Source organism: Periplaneta americana, chromosome 6, assembly GCF_040183065.1.
Source record: "Periplaneta americana isolate PAMFEO1 chromosome 6, P.americana_PAMFEO1_priV1, whole genome shotgun sequence".
NCBI lineage: Eukaryota > Metazoa > Arthropoda > Insecta > Blattodea > Blattidae > Periplaneta > Periplaneta americana.
This window is the reverse complement of record NC_091122.1, coordinates 102,703,732-102,725,954: the sequence shown is the minus strand read 5'-3', so window position 1 is coordinate 102,725,954 and position 22,223 is coordinate 102,703,732. Positions and strand designations below refer to the sequence as shown.

Sequence of the window (22,223 nt, the reverse complement as noted above, 5' to 3'; positions counted from 1 at the left end):
GAATATCTTTTGTTTGTCAAAAACTTTATGAGACACTGAAACTGTAACATGCCCAAAGATTCACCTTTCAGTTTCCCCCTCCCCCGAAATTTAATAATCTGAGAAACTGATCATTGCTTGCTATTATTATTATTATTATTATTATTATTATTATTATTATTATTATTATTGTAAAATTAAGAAATGTATATAAAAAAGTTTATACAGGTTTTCCTACGTGTGATTTAAAAACTACAAAATGCCAGATAGTACCATGTTCGGATGCAATAATTATGTGAAGAAAACCAAAGGCACAGAAGTCAAATACTTCCAGTTTACAAGAAATGATGACCTGGCTACAATATGTAAACGAAATGACAAACATACTGACACACCGCACATCACAGCGACATTTGTAGCTGCACGTGTAGCCACCCAGCAGCAGTAAATATCACAGAAGATATGGACCCAGACCCATTCGAATTGTGACACGACCTTGGGATGAGCCAAACTTGTTACATTTACTGCTCTGTGTGGCTGCTTCCATTTAACTCAATGCAGTCTATAATTCCAGCTATATTTGTCGCAGAAAATCTGCTACAAATGCAGCTTGTGTGGCCATACCCTAAGGTTCAATGACAGGCTTATGTGACAAGTTCCTTGATAACAGCAATTTTTTGAGTAAACATTCTGTGGCAGTTTGTTGAGAAAATAAGACATAATTTCAAATAAATATCTCACCATATGCAGTTGAGAGGCATCATTTTTAAAACCTATCTAATGACGAAAACGCATAATATACTCAACATCTTTACTGTCTAATACTTTTATGAAACAGTTATAAGATGTGATTTAGTTTCACATAATAATTTGGCAGTCATTTTAAAAATCAATTTCTTTTTAATCAGGAAAAGGTATTTATATTACTGCACCTAATATTTGGTAACAAGCACCAATTATATTTCTCAACAACTTGTGCCAAAAAAGGTAATATCGGTAATAAATTTTAATTGCTGGCATATGAAAGTGATATTTCATACATTTGTACACAATTTTTGCAACTTGTAGTGACAACAAAGTGCAACATATCATTATTGAAATTAATAATTGAAAATCATATCAAACTATTTTCTCTCTAGTTTCATGACTTGATCCAGCTGACACCTTTTTTTTTTTCTCAACAGTAGGCCTATTCTCTAATTCAAAAATAATTTACTTGTCACTGATTTCTAGAAGTATTGTTTCCCTCGTGCAAGTCTTCATCAATCTATGGCAATGGTTACCAAACTTATTGAGACTTCCTTTTTGACCCTCTCCCCACTCCCATACTGGTACTTAATCCTATTCGAAAAATGCAAATCCTTGTAAAATCGAAAATAATGATAATTTTATTCAAAACCATTGGATACTACACAAATAACGACAAAAATAGAGTATATGGCGTAACAATGACAAGAAATATTAAGCAAACATTATTTCTAATACTTCAAACTATTATTACCATCGTGCTGTGGTAATAGTTCAATACAAAGTGGTAAATTTCATCAAATGAAGAGCTTTGCAAGCTCGTAAGAAATGGGTTCGTTATATGAAAATATTCTTTATCATATGAAAGTACGATGGCTTTCGTGAAGTAATGTGTTGAAAAGAGTTTGACAGTAGAACTTTTATTGTACTGGTACATGCAAGGCAAGATATCAGAATATGCAAACCTTTTTTCAAATTTTCTTTGGTTTCTTACATTGGTATTCCTTACTCATATTTTCGAACACTTTAACACTGTGAATCGTACTTTGCAAGGCCAAGATCTTAATATAACAGCCAGGGATAAAATCAGCAGATTTATAGAGAAATTTGATATCTGGTCAACATCACTGGACAAAAAGAAATTTGATTAATTCCAGTCTATAAAAGAATTTAAGGATGTATGATAGACAAATACTGAGTTTGTTTTTGCCGACAAACAATTAAGTTTTCACAATTTTAAACAACAGCTTTTTGATTATTTTCCGAAAAAAGTTAAAGACAATTATGCCAGTGACAGATGGATAGTGAATACGTTTTTAGATATTTTCGTCAACTGACTGAAATTCCAGAAAATATGAAGAAAAAAATTCATTGAAATATTATGCGCCTAATGTTGGAAAGATTAAACTAGACTTTTTTTTTTCGAAGAGCATAGACCAGTTTTGGATCAAAAGAATGCAATACCTCGAGCTTGCAAAAAGTACATAGTTCTTAAATTTTTTGTAATAGGCCTATTTGTAACATTGTATTTATGCACGATAAATTTGTCTATGATCATTATCAAAACAAAAGCGAGAAAAATTCCTTGAATTTGAAAATGATATCACTGTGTGTATGGAATATGGAGTCCATATTTGAGGAACTGCTTTCTGAAAAACAGACATATTACATTAATTATTTTTAATTCATAACTACTGAAACATTTTTTTACTCTTATGTCCAACGTTATTTACGTTTCTAAATACAAAATAAATGTACGTTAATAAAACTTTTTTATATTATTTTGTAGATCATCTCACGACCCACCTCAATTTCTTACATGACACCCCTGGAGGTCGCGACTCCTACTTTGGGAACCATTTGTCTTTGGTTTTCATTTCATCACTACTCTTACTTTCTTGTTTCATGGGAAATATTATGAGGAAAATTTACCTCATTACAAACTAGCTCTATCATTCAACAGGACAATGCTTTCATCATATATATATATATATATATATATATATATATATATATATATATATATATGTCTGACTTCCATTACATCATTTTCTAAAGACATGCGCCTGTTCACATTCAGTATTGACAAAATATGAAATAGGCTTTGCAATATAAGTTAATTAAGTATTCTCATTTAGGAAGGAAGTAATAATAGATTATTTCAGGAAATATATTTTCACTTAATTAAAAACATCTAACTCCACTTATTCTCAGCATTCAGTTTTTGTTACAGGGTTATTATTTGATTGTGGACCACCACTTGTATTAATAGAAGGTGCAATGATTCTAACTGTAACAATAGATTCAAAGGTTGGATCTGTCTTCCTCATTAAATAAAAAGGATCTACACTTCTTGGTCCAACAAAATACAAGTCACAGAAAAAGGAATGGCCCAAATAATGCTGAAGGCAATAAACACATTAAAGTATTGTCTGTCTATCTGAGTAGAGAAATGACTTGACCTTGAATCAAGAGTTCTTAGTATGCACATGCAGAATTATTCTAGTACACCAGTCATTTACTTTGTACCTCTCTGCTTTCAACCCTTATTCTGAGCTGAACTGATAGCTACTGAATTCCAAGCAAGTGGTTCATGCTTCTCTACTTAGAAGACAAAGAGATATTAAGTAATGCAAAAACGAGAAAAAGATGCCCAAAAATTATCAAATCAGAGTGGAAGGTCATGCACAGTACAAATTTATTAACTCAACCATTACTGATACAAATTCGAAGCCCTTAGTATTTCATAGGTTAACAGAGAAGTGAGTGAGTGAGTGAGTGAGTGAGTGTTCAAAGATAAGCAAGACTCTGCACATGGTATTAAGCACTTCTGGTTCAAGGTTGAGCCAACTTTCTGCTCAGATAGACAGTACATTACCTTGCTGCTGGTAAGGTTGCACAGACTGGGGTGGAGGTTGTTGATCAGGAGGTTGGTAGCCCTGTGAAGTAGGAAGCTGTTGTTGAGGAGGTTGCTGAGATGATGGTGGTGGCTGGAAGTTTGGTTGCTGTTGCTGTTGTCCGCTAGATTCAAATCCTGAAGAAACTTGCCGGGAGCCTGAACTGCCAATGCTGTCAGGTGTACTACCTCGTCCAGTTTCAGAAACAGCAGCTTTTGATAGAAACACATGACATGAGAGAACATGCATCAATGTACATAACACGTACTCTAATTTTAAATATTGTCAATATTCCTAAGGGATTGCCCACTTCAGTTTTTACTCAGTGGTAATGTGAATGGTTATGCAAGAAGTTCGACAAGACCACAACTACCAAGTACAAAATACAAATGCTGGATTCACAAGTATGCTTGCAGCTTGCTATATGTTTCGATTTCCAAGCATGGAAACGATTTCATGAAACCCTCTATATATTTCTGCTGCTATTGTCTGAAGAGTTTTGGGTTTCTTCAATTGAATTAATCCACTTCTTTAGTTTGTTTCTGAGGAGATTTTGTACTCCACAATATTATGTCAGGGTTTCAGTTTCAGTTGACAAGTTTACAAAGTAGGCTTTTAGGTGAAATCTCTTAAGATACGACTAGGAACCTGTTATTATATGTCCCATTCTTGTTCTTGCTTCAAGTATTTGAATTTTGAATTCTAGATACAGATATTATTTGGAGTTCTTTTGGCTCTAACAGCAATAATTCCATTAGCAGGTATATTACGATGACTTGGTATATTATAATTGCAAGCTTTTACAGGTAGATAATACACTAAAACCTGTCTTGCTTGCTTTGTTCTCGTGAGTTGTGTGGATCCTGTTTTTTTTTTTTTTTGTTAGTTTATGCTGTTTATGGATCATTATAATAGTGACTAAATTGAAGAAATTAACTATCGGACAAAAAGTGAAAATAATAAATAAAGGATGTTGACGCTAAACCTCAAATAACACTATCACACATACAAAATGCTTGATTTGCCAACTATTTCATTATGGAGAATAATGAAGAAGAAATAAGAAATTTTTAAAGCCAAATTTCAGTGTGGTTTGGATTCAACCAAATGAAAGAACATTCGTACCTCGCCATTTGAAGAGTTAGAAAATATTATAATGAAATTTATTATAAATAATAAATATAGGCCTAATTAAATGATTTTAATGTTTGTTATATACACCGTGTACATAAAATAATGTAATAAGAATACAAGCAATAACTTTGAAATCAATGAACATATTTTTATTCTGTTTGCTTTGAGAGATTAACAGATGTTGGGAGTTTTGTTACACAGTTTCTACATGTGTGCCTTTGGTTGCCCGTGCAATGTCTAATCGAGAGTCAATTTCGTTGCAAGTTTTTTTAAGCATAACTGGTGTGATCGTAGAAATGACATCTCTTATTCTTACACGCAAGACCTGAAGATTCATTATGGGTGTTCTATAGACATTGTCCTTTACATAAAGAAATATAGGGGTGTTAAATCTGGCGATCTTGGAGGCCAAGGGATTGGACCATCTCTGTTGATCCATCGTCCAGGAAAAGTCATATCTAGGAAGTGTCTTACTTGGAGAGACTAGTGTGGGGACGCCCCATCTTGTTGAAACAAGATCTTTGGTAGTTGCGCAATTTTAGGTAATAAAAATTCTTGTAACATATCTAGGTACACGTCAGATGTCACAATTTTCACTGCAAAAAAGAATGGTCTGTTTATTTGATCACACATAAGTCCAGACCACACAATGACTTTAGGACTATCTCTCTCATGTTCCCTCACTATATGAAGAGGTTCAGATCCCTATATCCGAACATTGTGATGATTTACGTGTCCTGACAAATAGAATGTCACTTCGTCAGAAAACACCACTCATTGTAAGAAATTATCTTCATCTATTCTATGCAATATATCCACGGAAAAATTAATTCTTCTTATCTTAACATCTTCTATAATAGCCTGCACAATTTGAAGTTTGTAAGAAAAGAGCTTAAGATGCTTCTGAAGGACTATGGATAGTTGATTGTAGAATTTGGAATTCTCGTGATGCACGACAAATAGACTTTGTTGGACTGTGTTAGAAAACTTCATGTATTACTGCAACTTCAGCTTCAGGTACACTCGGCCTTCCTGTAGGTTTTGCCTTCCCTACGCTATCAGTTTGCATAAGTTTCTCATACCATAGCTGAATATCACATCTAGAAGGTGCATGACGAGTATTGTAGACTCTCCTATAATTTCTTTGAACCAGTGTTGTTGAATTAGTCTAAATTAGCCATTCTACACAACGAGCTTTCTGTTCTAAATTCGCCATTTTCAGAAAAAATATACGGAAAAAAAAGCGACATAGGGCTCAAGCAATAATGACTACTGCCAATAAATAAAATCTCCCAACTTTGTTAACATCTTACAATAACCATAATTCAATTATTCTGATCATGTTATTAAATATTTTGATATTATTTTGTTACATTATTTTATGTACATGATGTAAAACACATGTTAGCAATGTTGGTACTAGTTATTTTAGCCTTTCCTTTCCATTTGTGTAAACCTCCTTTAAAGAAAAACCCCTGCTGAAGGAAAAAAAAAAGCAATCCCTCATAGATTCGTTAAAAAAGGGTTTTACTCTACTTCTTTCTGTAATAGAAGAGATGCTTACATAAATTCTGTTTAAAAAAGTATGCTAATTTGTCCAAATAGTGGCAAACAAAGTAATACAGTGTGTACAACCCATACATAGCCGTAATAAAAATCATACAACCAAGAATGACTCTATTTACTGGTAACAGGAAGAGCATCTCTCAGAAAAAGTAGTCATTCCTGACCTTGTCAGTGCCTAATCTCAATGGCGTAATTAGTAGCAACAAGAGCTGCTTCCTCAGATCACGTAGGGGGTGGGGAAGATTAGAGAAGCCTTCTTAGCACGAGTGAAGGCAAGTGAAATGGGATGGAAACCCAAAAACAAATCTATTGTACTATGTTCTGGTAGCATTTATATATTGTATGAAAATTTTAATTGCTTGTCATATAGAAAAATGAAACTGCATAGATTCTACCATGACGGAGCAAAATGGATAACAATTAGCAATTAAAAATGGCAAATGACTTAATAAAGAATTCCGAAACTTGTTTTTAATATAATATTAAGAGAGACAGAAAATGTTCAACAGAAAGAAAAAAATTGTATGAAGCCAAAACACTAGAATAGAGTGTCTACTGCGTGGTGGTGGTGGTGGTGGTGGTGGTGGTGGTGGTGGTGGTGGTGGTGGTGGTGGTGGTGGTGGTGGTGACAATGATGAGAACCAATTTTTATATTTGATTACTGGTTCAAAATACTGTTGGGAACACAAAGTCTTTGTTTTGACTACTTTTATTCGAAGGAAAATTGAAGAAGAAAATCATCAGAATTGGTGTTAAGTAAATGCCATTTCATTTTATTGTCACCTATTCACAGAATAAATTCACCTCCCTATATAGTATGTATTATGTATCTAATGCTGAAGAGTTAACAGTGAAGTTATTCTCTTTATTGCTTCCCAAATTTGGAGGTGATATCTTGAAAATTCTGGTGTGCTGTGCAATGCTTCAGATGTTCCATGTCCATTTTTTCAAGTTTAGGTATAGAAGGCAATGTGGTGTTGGAAATATGCCAATTCTATAGAGATGTCTGCTTAGACAATCATATCCAGTAACAGCCGAAACATGGCAATAGCAGTTTTACAAGACAGTTCAGGAATTTGATTAGGGTTCTCCAAAATTTCTGTAAGTTTACAATTTTCATTAATTATTTTATGATATATTCATTCATTTTCTTCTTTATTATTCACTTTATTGATTCATAAGGGAATGCAGGTCTTTTTGTTTAATTCTGGATCATTTTTAGCTAACATATCGGCTTTTTTATTTCCTTGTATATTACAATATGCTAGAATCCACTGAATAACAAATTTTTTTCCAAGCTTTTGAATTTGCTCTTGTTAGCAGGTGCAGTGTCATGATGAAACAACACTTTCTTCTTGGCCATACCCGGCCTCTTCTCGCGAATTTTCAGTTGCTGCAAGAAATTTGAATAATATTCTCTGGTTATTGTTCTCCCCTTTGCTAGACAGTCAACCATGATTATCTCCTTAGAATAGCAGAGCACAGACGGCATAACTTTCCGAGCCAAGTGAACAGCTTCTGTTTTCTTTGGAGGCGAAGAATCACTGTGCTTCCATTGTTTCGACTGGTGTTTTGTCTCTGCTATGTAGTAGCAGATACAGGTTTCATCAGTGATCACAAATTGTCTAAAAAATCGCCCATATTTTTCTCTAATTGAGCCAGACAATCCCTCGAAATTTTATATTGGACATGCTTTTGTTCTTGTGTTAACAAATGCGAAACCCACCTTGCAGAGATCTTGGACATGCTCAAGACATTGACTACGATGTGCCACACCAGTTCAGTTGAGATATGCATAACCTCACTAATTTCCTGCACATTCAACACCATATCGTGGATTTTTTATATCATTTCTTTACTTGCTGCTGTTACTGGACGTCCACTGTGGAAGTCATGTGCCCCATTCTTACGACCATGTTTAAATAGTGCCACCCATTTTTTCACAGTCAAAAACAGTGGAGTGGATTCCCCCAGTGTAGTATCCATGTCCACTTTAATATCTATTGGACTTACTGATTTCTTTACCAAATATTTAATAACAGCACGAAGCTCGATATTTTCTATTTTTGCCAATCTGTTCAGCACACTACCTTCAAAATTATATTATACAAAATGTAGTCTACAGAAAATAATTTTTCGTGCTTGAACTAATGTAAAATGGCTGCGAACAATGGCAATATTGCTGACATGTTTTCAATGCCATCTATGTATCAGGCCACGAACTTTTCAAATGCATTTCATATACTGTTCATGTCCAGCGAGTTATGAGACCAAGCCAAAAATGAAACCATACTGTCTGTTAGGAATTTGGGCATAGATTTAGCAATGTGACAATGTGCACCAACTTCCATGAACAAACACATTGCCTCTTGGAAATCATTTTTCAAACTCTGGAAGCAATGAAGAGGGAAAATCATGAATGCATTGTGCCTGACTCAATATTTCTTACAAAATACAATCTATAGGAGCTATGATTAATTATTACATCCTACACCATCACTAACTAAAGATATTTTACTGTCTCTATCACACAATCCTCGAGAGTTCTCCACCTAACAAACTGGGAACTGTCCATTAACACCTGGAATATTGATTCATCACTGAAACAAACCTGAGAAAAAAATAATAAATCAAACTACAAAGCTATAAAGTCACTGTAACAATTTCATTAAGACATACATCATTTCCAGTTAAATGCTTACAGATCTCAAGTCATCAACAATGAAGTGTTGATACTGTTTTGCCATTAAAGCCTCTTTAGTTTCATCTTATCAGACAGTTTTGGTTTGTAGATGAATTTCCATCTCTCTGTTCGCTTGCTTATTTCTACACCAGTTGCCCAGGGCCTTGGTATTATGTCTGCTGGTGTAGCACTTCTGTTCTCTCTAGGCTGTAACATTCTTTAGTGCTTGTGAACTTCGGGATTGCAGCCTTTTCCTGTCATACCATCCAGTTTTTTTATGGCCAGAGATTTGTCTTGTTCCATGCCTCTAGACACATTTTCAAACTCAGTCTTTAATATTTCAAATTTTCTTGCTATTTGGCATTGAGACACGACTGTTTTTATTAAGGAGGGCCATCATGTACTCTTTCTTCTTTGGTGTGAGGTCTTTAGCTTTACCCATTCTGAAAACTGATTAACTTTTGGGGTTAGATTATTATTAATGTGGTTCCCCATCTATCAAGAATCAGCAAAGCTGTGAGAAAAAGGATATATTCTGTCTTCAAGTCTGTTCAATGCATATAGTAAATACACTGCAAATAAATCAGACGTGAATCAGTAGGAAGTCGGAGTTAAAATTGGAAGAAGAAAAATTCAATCTCTGATATGCTGATGACACTACTCTCATAACTGGAAACAAAAAAATCTACAAGATCTGATAACTAAGATTATGAATAAGATTCAAGAATTTAGACAACATATAAACTTACAAGAAACAAAAGTTATGAGCTACTGGTAAAGAAGCCAAAATTAAAGTGAATGGCCATACTCTACAGCAGCCTTGGGCACAACAGGAAAGTGGAACAGAACTCTGAAACCCCTTCCCATATACTTTCCGCATATACTGCCTTATAAACAAAAGGCACAGTGGACACTGTGCATCAGTGATGGATTTCAGGTGACCAGCGAGAGAGAAAGTTCGTAAATGCTATGATTCAATCTGTCACTGAGCAGTGCTTAACTGCCGGTTGACTCATCTCAACGAAGGAAGGTAGAGTGAGGAGTTAAGGTGAAATCTGTAGTGACTCAATTGAGCTAATAGTGCCCAGGCCTACTGTACAGTCTGTCAAAAAAAATATTCTTTGTATCTTAATCAACAAAGACAGTTATGTCAAACATGAAATAAAGAGAAGAATAAGTTAATAAGTTTCGAAAAAGTAGCAATATCGAAATTAATAAAGATTATATCTATACACACTAAATTAACAGTAATTAGGACCATGATATTTCCAGATATAGAGTACAGCAGTGAATGGAGACTATTCGAAAAAACAACACAAAAGACTTGACAGTTTTGAGATGTGAACATGGACGAAAATGTTAAGAATTCCTTGGGCAGAAAAAATAACTAATGTATCAATTTTAGAAGAAACCAAACCTGGGCCATCATTAGAATCATTAGCCATAATAAACATATTACAATATCTTAAACACCTGATCAACAGAAATGTATCTTCTTCGTCTTCCTATAACGTATTAGCATATACTGAATATATATACAGTCTGGAGAACGCAATTTTCTGGATCTTCTTACTTAAAAAATTATAATGCAGAACAAAAAGTTCACCCTTCCAAAGTAAAAGAAAACTATGTGAGAAAATAATATTGCGTTGGGACCATGATTTCTCAAACGATCGATGTGATAAAATGACAGTTTGAGGAATGATGGAACTGGGAAAAAATAGCGTTATTTATATGGGTTATTTCTGGAACACAAAAAACCAGACGAAAAAGGGGGAAAAAAGACGATAATGATGCATCAAGGTTGCACTGTGTATGAATAGAAAATTCCAAATTAAACCTTCTCTATTAGCTCTGAAGCGCAAAAAATAGAAAAAATTTCATTAATCCTTGCTTTCATGAAGCAGATTTTTCGGTGTCTGCTGAATGCATTTCTATGCTATATCACATGGAAAGGCCCATGTGATGGCGTAGGTGGAACAGTGAAATGTCTAGCAGCACATGCAAGTTTACAAAGGCCATACAGAACCAGATAATAACTCATCAGCTTTATAATTGGTGTGTAGATAATATTAAAACTTGTGACTTCGAATACATAACCATTTCTCAACATTCTGAAGAGCAACTTCTGCAAGAGTGATTAAAAAATGCACGCCCAATTTCTGGAACACAAAAACTACATGCTTTCATTCCCATAAACACCCAAGAATGATAACAAAGGTATATTCCAACTCTGAAATGTATCAAAAAGAAAACATTCTGTTAAATGAAGAACTCGACTATACCAACATTGCAGGATTTGTCGCTTGTAATGATGACAATAAATGGACAGGGTGTGTGCTAAGTGTAGAAGAAACAGACAGAGTGAAGATTATGCTTCTGCATCACAGTGGACCATCTCCATCATATGCTTATCGTACATGGCCAGACATAAAAATCATACCTATGCAATCAATTTTGATGATGTCACTTGATCTGCGAAATTCAACAGAAAGAACTTACACTCTCCCACATGAGGAGAACATCAAAATCAACAAAAAGCATATACTGTATCAATATGTAAATAGTCTTTACAGTACAGTCAGATTAAAATTGACTCAATTAAAACAAAAATTATTTCTGATGAACATTTATAAACCTTAGCAATACAGAAGACCAGTGCATGTGAAAACATATTAGTCAATAACTCCAGAAGTTTCTGCAGTTCCAAAATGACACAAGATATTTAAAGCTTATATAGACCAACAACATATATTTTTTTCATTTAAACATTTTTCATTTTTTTTATATTTCAAGGTTAAATATTACATGCTATGATCTTGAACAGCATTCAAGGTCATAGCATGGTTAGTCTTATATAAAACCAAAGGTTATTTCTTAAGCTTTAAGGTAAAACGAAGTTCATTTGTTCAACTTCAGTTGTTGAATAGGTATAAAAAGATTTCTTATACCTTTCACACCAAATCTTACTGTTACTCCTCATTTTTAATGGCTGCTAACTCCAAAAATATTTACATTACACTTTAGATATTTCGCATTTTTACTTTCCTTTCCATGAACAACATCTGACAAAAATTTCATTGAAATCCAAGAGGATCAGGTTGAAAATGATTCAGAAGTGTGTTGATTTGACATGGACTGACCCATTTTGTCTTTGTAGGCAGCCTACAAAGGTAGAAAGTGTAAAAAAAAAAAAAAAAAAGAAAAAAACTACACGAAAACAAAACTTTCATCTTGTTATTGCTGTATTGTGCAATGATCATGACAACAATTCTTTAAGACAAGAATTTAAGCTTCAATATTACTGAAAATATAGTTGTTTATAACAAAAAGGAGAAGTAGTCTTATTAACCTGGTCAGGCTCTACAGTAATTGAAGGAAAACTCCGGGAAAAATCTAACCAGGTAACTTTCCCCAACCGGGAATCGAACCCGAGCCACGTGGTTTCGCGGCCAGATGCACTAACCATTACTTCATAGGTGTGGACCAATTAACAGAACTTTATTAATTGCTCTGAGGCACATCTGAATAAATGGTCTGCACATGTCTATGTTTAGTCTCGTTTTCATTCTGCAGAACAAGAAGATGACACATGGTGCAAGATATGGAGAACAGTGGGGTGCAAGATGATCGCCATATTGTTTTTCGTAAAAAACTACTGAATAGACAGGATTGTTGAGTGGACATTTGGCATGAAGTAAGAACCAGTACTGACTGCATAATTTCTCTGGTCATTTGTGTGAGATGCTCTTATTCAATCACTTCAGTACCTCCATGACACAATGGTATTATAATGTCTGTCCAAAAAAGAATAAATTCTCTGTAAGCAAGCCCTGCCATGTATAAAAACAAATCAAAATACTCCTGATGTTCAAATGCAATTATCAAATATCTTTTATCTCGGTGAAGAACGAGATCTCCAGTGGCTTGATTGCTGCTTCCATCAGTAAAAAAAAAAACTTTCAGTTCTCAGTTATGAAGATTAAGTACTTCATTGTATTGCAGTTTTAGTTGAGATCAAATGAAAATAATTTGGTGGCATAAACTGCAGGAAACACTATTAATAAACAACTGAATAGACTACAGTGGACTTTATGTTGTCAGCAAACAGCTGGATACATTAAGAAGATTGATTGACTATTAATAAAGCAAAATTTCAGTTGTGTATCGATGGTAGTGAAGAATACCTTAATTTTGGTCACATTTTAGTTCATTCAGATTGTTGAAGTGCAACCAGAACATGAACAGTGTTCTACAAACATTTTCCCTTCTTTGCAACATGTACCGGTATCCCAATTGAATATTTTCCCCATAACCTGATACTTGTTTGAGGTTGCATGGATCTCAGCTGCCATTTTTGGGAGGGAATGATGCAAATGTGTTGTTTAGAAAATCTAATGCCTCTATTAAAGAAACTGTCAAAACAAGATACAAACATAGAAGGACCATAGAAAAAAATCTGAAGTGATTAATGCTATACCATGGGCAGACAGCTAATATAAGCTTTAAGCTTGCACTACCTGTTGCCAAAATTGTAAATTACACTCACAAGTACACTATCAGCAGTTACAGATATCTTTGGCTATTCCCTACTAAATTTATACACATTATTTTTATATAACACTTACGAACTTTCAATAAAACAGCCTACCTTCACAAGTATTGAGAATAGAAAAGTATAGCAGTTACACTTATAAGAACATAACTATCAATTGTAGAGATAGAGTGAACTGGAAATATCATAGATATTATTACAATATGGAAAATAGGTTACCATTTCAGAAGAGAACAAACAGAAATAGAGTCTGTCAACAACAGTTGTAATATAGAAAGAAGACAGGCTTGCTTGTGAGAGTTTCTGCTGCTATTACCTTCAGGCTGAGGCTCTTCCTTTGTACTGCCCGATCCAATCGTTTCTCCACTGTGATTTCTCTTCAGTCGTGCTTGTTCCTGCAGGGGATCAAACTCTCTAGAACTCAGTTTGGAGGCAGCATTGTTTCTCTCAGGAACTCCATCTATAACAGAATGCAGGCTTTGGAGATATTCATATATCTTCTTAATAATAATGGGCTAAAACAAGTAAATCCAAACAGCTTCTTATTCTTTGTAAGCCTTGATTCCATATATATATATATATATTTTTTTTTAACCCTCTCAGGTAACAGGGGTTGCGCACAATCCCAGTGATATATTTTTTATGTGTTACATAGGTATTTCTGTTCACTATTTTATGCCCGTCTATGCAATCTCACTTGATTGTCCAAAGATTCAGAATGTTCATTACCCTGGCAATAGTTCCGTTATTTCCTATTGTAAGTGGATTTAATTGTTCTGCAGAGTTTTTCACCACCCCTGTTACTTTTCACAGTAGCAAATATTTCCTCTTTTTTTCTTTGAATTGTACCATTATACATAGTCTATGTCATCTTGTACTCTTCTGAACGTTTCTTACTATCTCGTGTGTAAAAAGCATTATTTTTTTAATCACTGTGTCAGTTTCGACCATATGTAGTGAAGTTGTGAGTTTTTTGTCTATTTGTCTGAAATGTCATCTGGTATGAATGTCAAAGGTCTAAACTTGGCAGATTTTGCAAATAATAATAATAATAATAATAATAATAATAATAATAATATGATGATGATGGTGATGATATGTACATTGTAAACGATTATTCAATATTTATATAAATGACACCCTCCCTATTAGAGGAATTAAACATGAAAACAGCACTATTTGCAGATGATATAGTTTTGTGGACTTCCGGATCTTACAGACATAGAGACAAAATTCAAAATTCTGCTCTTAAAGCTCTAAATCAACTACATGAATGGAATACATCAAATTTGATGACACTCAATTTAAGCAAAAGTAACTGCCAAATATTTTCACTTGGTAAAAAAGAAAGAGAATTCAATATCCAATACAATGGCCAACACCTTCCTAGGACTTATGAATCCAAATATCTTGGAGTTATTTTTGATAGTAAGTTAACATGGAGCAACCATTTGAAATACATTTCTGAAAAAGCTCGTAAAGATTCTCCCTTCTAAAAAGACTAGCAGGAAAGAAATGGGGATGCTCTAGGAATACTTTGAACACTACATACAAAATGTTTATACAGCCAGTGCTGACATACTGCGGAGAAATTTTAATTACTTCACCTTTCATAAACGAAATAGAATATGTTCAAAACCAAGCTCTCAGATACATTACTGGTGGAATCAAAACAACTCCAATAGATTCTATGAGATTCCTCACCAATATTAACAGCATCAAAATGACAATAGAAGAAAAAGCACTGATTCAATATGAAAAACTTATTAGATTACCAGGAAACAATTGGCATTCATACAGTCCTCTCTGTAGACTGAAAACTCAAAAAAGTTTCATATCCATTGTTCAAGAAATAAAACAGAAAATCAATATCCCGAATTAAAAAAAAAAAGCTACAAATTAAACCAAACCCTTTAACTCTATTAAATATGTTGTTGTTGTTTTCTAATGCCAGGCGTTTGACAATAAAGTCATTTGACCTATTGCACTCCAATATTTTTCAAAGATATTATCATGACCAGCCACTGAAGCACAGATTTTGAGGTGTTCCAAATCCATATTCTATTAAATATAGAATATAATCTAAATTTAACAGAAGAAATACTAAAATCAGAAGTAAACACTGGAATACTAAAGCAATTGTCTTTAGAGACAATTAATATTAGGTACCCTCCACAAAACTGGCTTCATTTATACACTGACGGATCCTTGATCTCCAGAGAACAAGGTGCCGGTGCAGGTGTTACGTGCTGTCTCTTCTCACTTTATAGATCTCTTGGGTATGGAACAACAAGTTTTGATGGAGAAATCATTGCATTAAGTGAAAGTCTCAGGAATCTTCTATGCCACATCAATAAATTTTAAAATACAGTTATGAATCCAGAAATGCATATAGAGTGTTAGTTGGGAGGCCGGAGGGAAAAAGACCTTTGGGGAGGCCGAGACGTAGATGGGAAGATAATATTAAAATGGATTTGAGGGAGGTGGGATATGATGATAGAGACTGGATTGATCTTGCTCAGGATAGGGACCTATGGCGGACTTATGTAAGGGTGGCAATGAACCTCCGGGTTCTTTAAAAGCCAGTTAGTAAGTAAGTAGTTAGTTATATTGTCAGACTCCAAAGCAGCTATTATATCAATAGTATCTAGACACACACCTACATCTCAAACAGCAGAAATAATTAAAATGCTCTCTCAATTAATAACACTCAATAAAATAATTGTATTCCAATAAATACCATCCCATTGTGGAATCCTGGGAAACGAGAATGCGGATGCTTTAGCAAAGAAGGGCAGCACTGCTACTTACAAACCTGTTACTAAATCTACGTATTACTCTGTGAAAAGATTTATTAAATCTACATACTTAGACTTCAAGAAACAAAATTTGATAACACAATCTCAAGGGAAAAAATGGAACTCTTTGCATCATAATCCACAGTAAATTCCTGACGCAAATTATCTGTAGCTGCATTTAGATTGGCAAAAGGTCATGACTGTTTGGCCAAGCACCTGCACAGAATTGGAATATATCAGTCCCCTAACTGCCCATTGTGCAATCCAAATCAAGAAATGGATTCGGAACATCTCAAAATCTGTGCTTCAGTGGCTGACCATGACAATATCTTTGAAAAATATTGGAGTGCAAGAGGTCAAATGGCTTTAATTGTCAAATGCCTGGAATTAGAAAACAACAACATTTTCAAGATACCGAAATATTGGGAAGAAGAAAGAGAATAACTTTGCATGCACGCACGCACACACACACACACACATATTTGTTATAGGATATGCTATGATATAATGCAGTGGCTTTCAATTTTATTTTGAATCTAGCTTATACTATGCTGAACTTAAGGAGAAATGGCGTACCAGGCTGGACTACAAAGGTATCTACCATAAAGAAACTTTACATGTTTAAAACGCAGACTCAATTCTCCTGATTTAGAATATCCTGAACAGAACACAGATGAAGATGTTCTGCACAAAATAAATAATGAACTGGAATTTCTACCGAAACATAAATTAACGGGGGAGGGGGGGAACGGCATACGCTGGGCATATTATACATTAACAAAAATACAACTTATTGCAACTTAACATCATGGGAAATATGAAGAAAAGAAAATTGCACAACTTAAAGAAATGATGGGCAAAACCTGTGAACAAAAGATCCACCCTTACCACCACCGCTGCCACTGCCACCACCACTGCCACCTCCCCACTGCTGCCACTGCCATTGCCATTGCCACCACCACCACCACCACCACCACCACCACTACAATGGTGTAACAACCCAATGCCAGGCCTTAGCCTACTCTTTAGATAATTGTAAGTAAATTCATGTTATCTGTTCTGTCTATAACTTATCTTTTTATTGTTTAATGAATATAATTGTGTAATGCTATTGGCAGAGAAAGGGGACAAACATTTTCGCCTTTATGACATCTTCAAGTCCCAATATATAGGTTAATGTTATTTTTAACACTCTTATATATATCTGGTTTCTAATAGTTTTCAAGTTTTACACATACAAGTATTAGTTTATATGACATTACCATGAGATTACAAGTTTTAGAAATGTTCTGGATACAAGTCATTTATATTATTCACTTGGGGTTTAACATCCAACAACTACATTGTAAACCATGGCAAAAGACAATAAGTACTTAAAGTCTCTTGGTTAAAAATACAAAGTAAACAAAATTGATAATTTCGTGTTAAAATGTATATACAATTATTATTATTATTGACATTCAATGCATAAACAAGGCATTAATTATTGTAATATGGTTACATTGTGTCATGTTAAAGGAACAAACATTGATAAAATTTATGTAATGTAAGTGCTTCTTCATTATTGTCTTGGCAGACATAGATAATTCGGGTTTTTACAAGTTGCAATGGACAAACTCTTTCGTGTTATTACATGATGTGGAACTTTTTTTATGAAGTAACATATTTCTGAAATACACAAATAAGGGGGGAGTTTTTTTAAAAATCAATGTCAAATTAATAATGTAATAAATTTTGTTTAAAGAGTTACAGTTTATTAAACACTTACGTAAGTGTTTGTTGTGTAGAGACCAACCTGTACATTATATCGTAATAGCATGACTGAGTTTTGCAATGAAAGGTTTATGAGGAGGAAGACTTGTGTAACGTGGCAAGGTGCTCAATCAACCAGAAGTTTTATTTATTTTAATTTTGTAGAAGGGGTTATTCAAATTGAGTAATTGCTCATTAATCAATTGTATGTTACTATTAAAAATGCTTTGCTAGAAAATATTCTTCTGCTGTGTTTATATTTTTATTGTCGTTAATTGTTCTAAGGATTTGAAAATGTGTCTCTTATGTTTGTAGTTCACGATTAATATTAATAAAAGTGAGTAGCATATTTAGATTTATTTCTGCTATATTTGAAATCTGCAATGTGTTCACTAAAACGAGTTTTAAAGTTCCTTCTGGTTTGTCCTATGTGGGTGGTGAGATAGTAAATGCTGTTACCGACTTCAGATTTGCAATCGCCCACAGAGGGCCCTACGGTCGACCTGGCATCCTATGTTGGCATCGTTTACGCATTGAGCTGCATATCTTTCTGTGTGTGATCTGTGGTTGTAATGTTCCATGCATAACAGTACCAATTTCAATTGAAAGAATGTGCAAGTATCGATCATCCCATATGCACGTGTTAATTTGTTTGTTGTTTCACAAACAAGAAAAATCGTGAAAACAATGTTAAAAAAGACTAAATTATTTATTTTAAAAGAGCTAGAGGCAAGGAAGGCATTCTGTCCGATACAGTTCGATAGTGTCTAAAAAAAAAGACACAATTAGGAGTTGCACTGAAATTCAATGCCATTTATAGCTGCTATCACAGACTGAATTCATCTATATACTGAAAACTTTGATACTATATGCTTATCTGCTATGCCATGGTATTGATTACCATTACCCAACCAATGAAGTGTATTTAGTAACTGATGCTTAGCTGATAATATAATGATTTACTTCAATTCATTGGATGTTCTAATCTAAATCTAAGGTTAAATGAAAAGTCCTCTACTCCAAGTGCACTTAATCTAAAACGTTCATTGTACTCAAATACAGTGATAAAATGTAGATTTATTCTTCCTTTGCATACACTACTGCAGCTGCTGCCGCCACCACCACCTTTCACTACTATTAGATTACATATTGTAGTCAATTATTTCCTTAGCTTCATATAAGGTGACCATCACTGAGGTATCCTATCCTAATGACAAGCTTGTAGTCAAAGACGTCAAGCACAGTCAGGCGACGATCCTGAGGGGGATAGATGAGGTGCAATCTGGCGAATCTCTACCACTTCTCACGACGTTTTCACTTCGAGATGGGGTCCTGATCTACTACTGTGAGAATCAGGACTCCTGCAACTGGCTCAGGAACATCTAAATCAGGGACAATTTTGTCCTTAAGGTAGTGAAGGCTAAAGACCTTCCTACGCCATTTAAGGTGGCATTTAGGACCCAGAATCTAACAACCAGTGATCCGAAAGTGCTCCTTAAACGCATACAACTGCTTAACCAGGAGTTCTGTACAAAGCACTGGGAAGTAGTTCACAGGTAGACTGATTCTACTGGGCAGCATCTAATCATGATGATTGACCAGGAATCAGCTGCCAAAATTAAGGACAATGGACTAACTGCATTTACTGGGGTGGACAGGTCTCTTTAAGATCCTATTCAATCCCAGTAAAAAGGCAGCTCAGGAAGAACATGTTAGTAGGCTAAATAAGTATTCTTCTTAATATTATTTGTTCTGTAGCAACACTAGAAGCATACTATGTGTAATATATCCTACAACAAAACCGTGACAAAATAGTTATATTATTTTTTTAGAATTGATCCCAGAAACTCAAAATTAGAAAACTAATAATACTAGTACAATTTCTTTTTCAAAAAGAATAGTCTTTTGTGGACTGAAATCGATGGCAGCTACGAATACTTATTTTATAAATGTTGCTCACAATATATTTGCTGCACGGGAACACAGCAAGAAACGTAACAAATTTCCTCACATTAATGTCTAGTGTGATCATATGATCTCAGCCCTTAGCTAGAAACTTAATTCTTATGGTGAAAAGTTTTGCAATTGTCAACAGGAACACCTATTACAAAAAGTTTCAATCTCACACTTTTAAAACTTCCCCCCCCCCCCCATGTCAAAAACATATTATTTGAGAAAATGAGTGGAGTAAAAATAGTACTTTTATAATACAGAAGCACAATGTGACAAATACCTATAATTATGTTTATTTTGTCGTATAAAAATATACATGTCTCTCCACATTTTCACTATTTGAATTAAATATTTTAAAATAGTAGTCCATTCACAGAACTATATAGTTTACATTAGCATACAAAATCTCAGCCCTTTATCTTAAGTAGTTTCTGAATAAATGGTTCTTGATTTTATAACAATAAAAATTATTATTTACTCTTAAAAGGTTAAGGGTCCCTTGACGATACATTTGTAGGGATATACAGCAATGTATTTTGCATGACAAGAGCCATATCTTATTTTAGTCAGCATAAAATAGGATCCCTGATAATAATACAGTAATAGTAGTAGTAGTAATAATAATAATAATAATAATAATAATAATAATAATAATGATGATGATGATGATGATGATGACGATTATGATAATGATAATGGTGGTGGTGCTGGTGGTGATGATAATGATAATAATAATAATAATAATAATAATAATAATAATAATAACAATAATAGTTCATATCAATAATGAAGAACAAAGGAGTATGACTTGAAACAATGGATATGCAAGGTAAGACAATTTACCAATTTACAGGCTTCAGAATAATAACAATCTTTTATACTGTAACAAACTAGAAACAAACGAATGAAGCAATAATTGCAAACATTCATAAATGGAGATGCAGACAAAAAGAGGTGAAGTTATAACATGGGAACTGAAATTTTATCTTACTGCATAACTTCATCACGAAAAGTCAATCACTAGTCATTCAGTTACCAATGTACCTTCCTGTTCACTACTCACTGCGATTCTCTGCTGTAGAACTGCTCACTTCAACAGCTCGAGGCTCTATTGAATCTAGCAGATGGTTCACTTGGTCTCTGATGTGTTGTAGTTCCCTTCTGATGTGGTTCACTTGTGCAGGTTGCAAATTCTGGTTGCGTTGATTGGCTTTGTCCTCCCCTCCAACCAGGATCTGAAGCTTGAGGATGCGGCTGTACTGAACAGCAAAGGCCAGATCCGAGCTGTCAAAAATGGTGATCAAGTCCCCATCTGTTGCAACAAAATAACACGACACTCAGCTTGTATGGTATGAGAGAGGTTACAACAATCCGCATATGAAAAGTTGAATTAATTTTCCATTTACCCTGTTCTACAGCGACTATTAAAAAGCTGTGAAACATTCAATAAATTGAACGGTATGCAGAGTTGGTGGAAATGACATTTATGACCGACTGTTATTGTAGAGTATTTCTACAGCCTGGGTAGATGGTGCATGCAAATAATATTCCACCATACATGTCCAGAAGGGCAGCTCTTGTATATTTCTTTCCTATTAAGTAGCTAGCTGTATATTAGTTTGTTTCAAGATATTTATGTAAACTTCATATGCTCTAAAACCCTAATTTGAAGAAGGTTCAATTTTGTATTTTTTTTTTTTTGACAACATATAACTCACATAGATGGGGCCACTCCTTAATGTCCTGAATAAAGCAAGATGGGGATTTGACATCATTTTGTCCTATTTATACCAAAGGGGTTTCATATAAAATAGACTAGGCTATCTCAGTTTACCTCTCATATAAAATGATTCTTAAAAACAGTGAATACAAAGCACCTTTAAGAAATAAGGATATACACAAACACTCAAGCAAGTGCACTTTTTCTATAGTATCTACTATACTATTTATTTGTCTAATAATACTTCCAATAACTTTTTCAGCCCCAATGAGCTAATAGGTGATGTGAATAAAAACGTGAGTAAACTCAGGAGTCAGAGATAGTGAGTGGATTGAGTGCAGCATCGTTCCCAACCTTCCGCTCAAGTTCCATGTGATTAAAACTCTTGTGAAAGTGAAAGATAAGAGACTTGGTCACGTAGAGTGATTGAAGTGTCTAT

The 22,223-nt window shown here is 34.3% G+C and overlaps 1 protein-coding gene across 5 annotated transcripts in view; it reads right to left on the bottom strand.

Annotated features, from left to right (window-relative positions):
* Positions 1 to 22,223, bottom strand: part of LOC138701580 (protein TFG-like) — a 68,861-nt gene that overhangs the window by 29,722 nt on the left and 16,916 nt on the right. For all 5 annotated transcript variants that reach the window (XM_069828613.1, XM_069828609.1, XM_069828611.1 and 2 more), the window contains exons 4-6: positions 21,128 to 21,376; positions 13,878 to 14,021; positions 3,605 to 3,835 (exon numbers count right to left, since the gene is read on the bottom strand). In XM_069828613.1, coding sequence (XP_069684714.1) covers positions 3,605 to 3,835; positions 13,878 to 14,021; positions 21,128 to 21,376 — 624 coding nt within the window. The remainder of the gene's footprint in view (positions 1 to 3,604; positions 3,836 to 13,877; positions 14,022 to 21,127; positions 21,377 to 22,223) is intronic.